The 6790-nt window shown below is 38.2% G+C and overlaps 2 protein-coding genes and 1 non-coding gene across 3 annotated transcripts; all 3 read right to left on the bottom strand.

The window, feature by feature from the left end:
- LOC104783815 (expansin-like A1) lies at positions 1334-2041 on the bottom strand. Its single transcript, XM_019244116.1, has 3 exons — positions 1969-2041; positions 1595-1889; positions 1334-1532 (listed from the first exon to the last, which is right to left on the bottom strand). The coding sequence occupies exons 2-3, from the start codon at positions 1864-1866 to the stop codon at positions 1334-1336; spliced, it is 471 nt and encodes a 156-aa protein (XP_019099661.1). The 5' UTR covers positions 1867-1889; positions 1969-2041.
- On the bottom strand, positions 4602-4675 carry TRNAV-AAC. Its single transcript has one exon. It is a non-coding gene; the product is annotated as a tRNA-Val (tRNA).
- On the bottom strand, positions 5365-6366 carry LOC104780410 (expansin-like A3). Its single transcript, XM_010504904.2, has 3 exons — positions 6213-6366; positions 5836-6130; positions 5365-5745 (listed from the first exon to the last, which is right to left on the bottom strand). The coding sequence occupies exons 1-3, from the start codon at positions 6331-6333 to the stop codon at positions 5370-5372; spliced, it is 792 nt and encodes a 263-aa protein (XP_010503206.1). The 5' UTR covers positions 6334-6366; the 3' UTR covers positions 5365-5369.

The raw sequence follows: 6790 nt of genomic DNA, 5'->3' as shown, positions 1-6790 counted from the left end.
ACAGAAGTTGCAAAGAAACTGGTAAATCAAGAAAAGTCATTCGCTTGTGCTGAGATTGAAACTGCAAGGACCATTGTGCTGAAACTTGGAGAGGCATTTGAAGAACGGGAACAGATTTTTGAAGCTTCTAGAGCTCAGGGGCCGGTTAGTATTATTGTTTAGTCCAGATACTTATAAGCATTTATACACTCTCTCTCCTATTTCTATCCATGACGTCTCGGTGCTTGCAGCTTCGTGTCATACAGGCGGCTTTCACATCAGCCCATACCCCTACCCTCGCCCATACTAGCCATACGTACGGAGCCAACATGTAGAATCAATTGATAGAGTTATATTTGAGATAATGGCCTCATAAGGCTCATAGGTCCTTAATGTCTCCCCAACACCTAGGTTATAAAGAGAAAAAGCCATGAGCACTTATATAATACATAGTATACTAGATGGAGTCATGTGCGTTCCACAAATTTGTTTTATTCTATATTAATATTGATGTTTTTATATAATAATTAGTTTTTGTTTGGTTTGTAATTAATTATTAATTCTGTGTTATTTTAATTGAGAATAGACTTTTTTTTTTCCTTTGTTTATAATTATTTTTTTTGGCCAATTTGGAATTTGTTTATTTTTTATTTCATTATGTTTAGTTTTAAATATCTAAACATTTTCTCAAACATTTTGAAATGATCAAAGAATAACAACCCTTTACAATAATTAATAATTTTTATTATTATTCATCTTTGTTTTATTAAATTTAAAATATATTAAAGTATATACTATCTCTATTATACAATTACAACATGTTGTTTTGTGATGTAAAACTATGTTACCATAGATTCATGGTGAAATTTGTGATTGCAAGATAGTGTTTAAATATCTAATTAATTGTTTCATCAACAATCTCTCAAGTGTTTTTAATAATGTTAAAATGTTAACTAAGAATAAATAATGTTAAAATGTTTACTAAGAATAAATAATGTTTAAATATTTACTAAAAATGATTAATTCTTTAAAATATATGATTATGAAATATTATGAAAGAATTTAAACGAGTGTTTTCTTATTTTTTTAAGGCCACTTTGTAAATAATGACCAAGTTAGGATGACAAAGTTATAGAATTAAAGTTTCTTCACACGTATGAATGCATTAAAACCTCATAATAATAGGTTGATAGAGTTAATCAATCAATTGTAAAACTAAACAGATAATTTTAAACTTAAGTAAAACTAATAAAATAGAAAACTTCATGAGCTGACCTAGCTTACAAACATTCTTATAAACCGTCGATTAGAAACACAAATCAACGGCTAAGATCTCCCACGTCACTGATCTTCGTCAATATCTAATAAACAATGCCTTGTTACTAAGGACAAAATCGGTTTGGTTACTCTTGTTCAAGTCTGTGACCATCACAATGGTTCCTTTACTGCTACATAGCTTAGGGTTCTTGCATCTGACTTGGAAGCAAGCTCCACATCCAGCACCATCTTTGTAGATTGAAGGTGTAGCCGCCGCAATGTGCCCGGCGAAGAATCTAGTAGCCATAGAGCCATAAGCACAAGCTCCAGCTGCAATCAAAAACAACAAATCATNAACCTTTGGTAATCAATGTCGACAATGCCTTGTTTAAGAAGATCTCTGTCAGCACCAGCAACAGGTTTAGCCATAGCTCTAAAAGCTCTGCTACTAAGGACAAGATCGGTTTGGTTACTCTTGTTCAAGTCTGTGACCATCACAATGGTTCCTTTACTGCTACATAGCTTAGGGTTCTTGCATCTGACTTGGAAGCAAGCTCCACATCCAGCACCATCTTTGTAGATTGAAGGTGTAGCCGCCGCAATGTGCCCGGCGAAGAATCTAGTAGCCATAGAGCCATAAGCACAAGCTCCAGCTGCAATCAAAAACAACAAATCATGAGAAAAGAAACAAACAGATGGTAACTTATAAGTAATGAGAGAAAGAAGATTTACAAGAGAGAGCAGAAGCAGAGGAGAAATAAGATGCTTTAGAACGGTGAAGACATCGATCACATGCGTTAACTGATGAAGATGACTACAACAAGGTAGAGAAAGTAATACACTGCGTTTTACTCTTGGGGTGATTACAAAGGCGATTTAGGGTTTTTTGCTTCTGACGCACGGTTTGATGCCGTCGGGGGCTCTTCCGCCGGGGGACGCGGGTCTACTGGATGAGGTTGGCTCTCTAAAGTCAACGGATCTTGAGGAAGGTGAATTACCACAGGTTGGGGAGATCGAAAGGGGTTCGCCACATAAGGTGTCGAAGAATAATGCTGTTGTGGGGAGTCCCCTTGCAGGTTCATCGGAGCTGCAACCGGATTCTTCTCGCGCTGGCTCTGTGAGCACAATGAAACGTTCTTGGGTATCCATGGTGAAAACTCCAGGAGATATGAAGGTCGATTTGGCTATTGAGGAGAATTATGGTTTGCCTACGGTCAGGCTACCAAATAAGGTTTTTGAGGAGGCTCATCCTCTTTGGGATGACTTTCTGGTGTGGAGATTTCTAGCAAAAGCTCCTTTTGTGGGAGGGATCCATGCTTTGGTAAACAAGATCTGGACTCTCGGGGATAAGACCATCAAGATTGATGTCTTTGTGGTGGACAACACAACTGTCCGTTTTCGAATCAAGGATGAGCGTACGCGTTCCCGTGTATTGAGAAGAGGTATGTGGAATTTGTGTGGTGTTCCCGTTGTTTTATCCAAGTGGAGTCCAATTGCAGACATGGAGCCGGAAGAGATTAAGACTATCCCTCTCTGGGTTATAGTAAAGAATGTTCCGCCAAAATATTTTTCTTGGGAGGTTCTAAGTGCAATCACGAGTCCGCTGGATAATCCCAAAAAGTTACATTCGGACACAGAGTCCTGTAAATCCTTTACTCAAGCTAAGGTTTTGGTGGAAGTGGATTTAACAAAAAGTTTGCCAAGTAAAATGTCTTTTATGTCAGAGAAAGGTGGTGATACTATAGTGGAGTTTGTTTTTCTTTGGTTGCCAGCAAGATGTACTATGTGTTCTAAATGGGGTCATTTAGACACAGTGTGCATAACGAAAAAAGAACAGGTGGTTTCATGTCCTGGGATAGTTGCGAAAGAACAACTAAATAAGCCGAATGGGGAAAATGTGGTACTTGATTCAGTCCTACCAGAGGGATTGGGGTCTGCTGTACTTCCTTCCAAGAAGGGGGAAGCAGAGGATATCTCAGATAAAGTTGCTATGGAATTCGCGGATATGGTGGGTGCAAAGAATGTTGGCTGGACGACTCCCACAAAGAGTATTCGTAGCCCAGTGAAGCAGATCTCTAGCCATGAGGAGGTTTCTAATATGTCGAATTCTTTTTCCTGTTTAAGTGATAAGGGGGAACAGGGTGAGGAACTGGAGACGAATGGCACATCGGCTGTGACTAACACTACGAGTACTGATGGTTCTACTGTGGATCGTACCACCGATACTACGGCTAATGGGGATGATCTAATACTGGTGACACAGACTCAAGTGGAAGATATCGAGCATGAGCGTCCAGAAACTGGTCTGTCCATTAGACCTTCTATGCCTCTTGCTTCAAAGGAGGTTCATAAGTTTTTGTCAAACAAGGGCTCTCAGAGTAGTAGGATCCAGGTTCCTACTTCTCTGAAAACACGTCTCCCTTCCAAACAACACTGATGTCAGGGTTTTTTTTGGAACGTTAGGGGGTTCAACAAAAATGATAAACAAAGGGTTGTGAAGGAGTGGATGAGACAGGGACACTTTGATTTTGGCTGTCTGATTGAAACAAAAGTGAAGGAACGACGGGCTGATAGAGTGGTGCGATCAGTGTTTGCAAGATGGTCTTTCCTCTCTAACTATGATGAACATCGGTTAGGGCGACTCTGGGTGATTTGGAGGGACAATGTCAGGGTTACTCCGGTTTATCGAACCTCTCAGTTGATTACATGTTCTATCTACATCGACGGGATGGATGAGTTTTTTGTCTCGTTTATATATGCTTCAAATTTTCCTGCTGAACAACAAGCTCTTTGGAGCGATTTAAAACACCATCAGGACTCTCCTCTTTTAAAAGACAAAGCTTGGCTTCTCTGTGGCGATTTCAATGAAATCCTAGATGGGGATGATCACTCTCTTAATGCTTGTACCCCGTTTTCCACGACAAAAATGCGGGATTTTCAGGATTTTGCCAGATATTATGACTTGTCTGACATGCATTATCATGGCCAGAGGTTTACCTGGTGTAATAAGAGGCAGGATGGGGTTATATGCAAAAAACTTGATGTTCTTGTTCCACACTAACAGTTTTGCATTACCATATGTATGAATAGGCAAGAATATTTTTGCCGATTTGCTCTTGTTCCACACTAACAGTTTTGCATTACCTGAGATAATTAAACTGCATTTTAAGTATGTGTTTGAGTCTTGCCCATAAGATTAAAGAATCCTACTATAGCTCAAAAGTCTCCAGCACTAAAATAAAATTAAGATAACAGTTATCGAAGTACTAATTAGCTTATAAATTATAGGTTTCAGAATTAAAATCTCCATTTCAACGCATATATTGTTGGGAACATTTAAGGAAAAATGATCAAAAACATAGATATGGCTTCGCCCGAGTTCGAACCGGAGACCTTCAGTGTGTTAGACTGACGTGATAACCAACTACACCACGAAACCTTCTTGCCAAACTTGAGTTACCGAACATAATAAACACAATAAGGTTCTCTTTTGTCTTCAATATTTAGTCCCATACAGTGGCGGACCTACGTACAGTTTCTGAAATATAAAGCAAGAAAACACTAAGCATTTTTCTAGGGATGTCTCGTGTTCAACTTCAAACAGAGCTCTAAGTTGTAACTTTTGTGCTTAGTTGAAAACAGTACAACTAATTTTGTCAAATTTCTGTCAATATTCTTCGAATTCTTTTCATCAATTTTTTTTTTTACTAATATCTTAATGTAATAATTTTTGTTTTCTTTTTCATCTTCCTCACTATAGTATGATGCCTCCAAAATGGTTGTCACAATTTATTCCACATTTCCACTCATTTTATTTTTATCTCTTTATTTTATTATTTTTAGTTGACAACCATTTGCATCTAATATGCGTGTTTAATAGCTTGTACAACTTAAGAGATGTAGACATATCTATGTTATTTTGTTTTCTTGTCGGATTCTTTAATTTGCTTGCATATTGCAATGATATAGTGACTCTAGTTTTTTTAGAATGAACTTTGGTTCTTGAGTTGTACCGTGTACATATAACACATATATAGATCTTCTTAGTCCTCTTGTTTCGTATAAATATATTCTAATATATAATCGAATGGTACTTGTTTGTTGTTTGCCTAAATAACAAGAATTGTAATGAGTCAGTTCCATATGTGACTGCATGTATCACAACCTTCTTGAGCAATGTCGGTGATCTGAACGCCCGCATCGTAGATCCTCCCCGCTTTCCAATTGGCCGGAAGAACTCTCTTTGCCCAAGCTGTTTTGCCATCGTAGCCGCCTGTCACTGTGAACCTAAACTGTAGAGCTCCGGTTGGTACTTTGTCAGTAGCCCACACGGCTCCGTGGCTTCTAGTCATGTAACTCCATTGTGACGAACCAACTTGAGCAATGTCGATGCCTACCACTTCGGTTTGGCCTCCTTGGTAAAAAAGCTTTATCGCCAAGTAATTTGGCTTTTTGCTTGCTTCTTCCACTCTCACTTGCAAATTCCTTTTACCGTAATTGCAAGGAACTCTGTTTTCATTTCCAAAATGTTTTTTTTAGTACCAAAATAAATCAAGTGACCATAAAAACCCAAGAAGTTGGGTGTTTCAAGAATGGAACCTTTGGTATTCAACGTCGACGATGCCTTGTTTGAGAAGATACTTGTCAGCACCAGCACTAGGCTTAGCCATAGCCTTAAAAGCTCTACTACTAAGGACAAGATCGGTTTGGCTGCCCGTGTTCAAGTCTGTGACCATCACAATGGTTCCTTTACTGGTACACAACTTGGGGTTCTTGCATCTGACTTGGAAGCAAGCCCCACAGCCAGCACCATCTTTGTAAATGGAAGGTATAGCTCCCGCAATGTGTCCGGCGAAGAAACTGGTAGCCATAGAGCCATAAGCACAAGCTCCGGATGTGAAAACACATCAAGACATGAGAAAAGAAAGAAACAAGTACTTTTAAAAGAAGTAATGAGAAAAGATAGGAATGTTTACAAGAGAGAGCAGAGGCAGATGAGAAATAAGATGCTTTAGAACTGTGAAGACATCGGTCACATGCGTTAACATATGATGAGAAGAGGGACACTACTACGAGTAGGTAGAGAAAGCTTCGCATTTTTTGTGTTTTTTTTTTAGGAAACAAATAATAAAATCTGTATGAGCAAAAGAGATTGAAATGGAATTGATATGAAAAGAGAAGAGAGGACAAAGAATGGGATTATATAATAGTGAAGAAGATTTTAGAGAGATGATGCCCGCTCAGAATCTTAATCTCTAATAAACACAGACAGAGTCATAGTCATAGTCATAGTCATAGAGTCATTGTGTATTCTTTCTAATTACGCATCATAGAGTCATAGTCATTAGTCAAATATCAAATTTAATTGCTCATTTTCTTACTGGTTAACATAAATGTCAAATGTCAAATGACAAATTTACCAAATATACTCATGGGTGGATGACGTGGTTTTGCACTTTACATATATCGATCGATCGGTCTCACTCTCATCTTTTCAAAAGATCAAACAACATATCTTTGTTTTTAACCTCGCCGACACACATTATTTTCACAT

Source organism: Camelina sativa, chromosome 4, assembly GCF_000633955.1.
Source record: "Camelina sativa cultivar DH55 chromosome 4, Cs, whole genome shotgun sequence".
Classification (NCBI taxonomy): Eukaryota; Viridiplantae; Streptophyta; class Magnoliopsida; order Brassicales; family Brassicaceae; genus Camelina; species Camelina sativa.
Note: the sequence above shows the minus strand (reverse complement) of the source record. Positions and strands in the feature narration are given on the sequence as shown.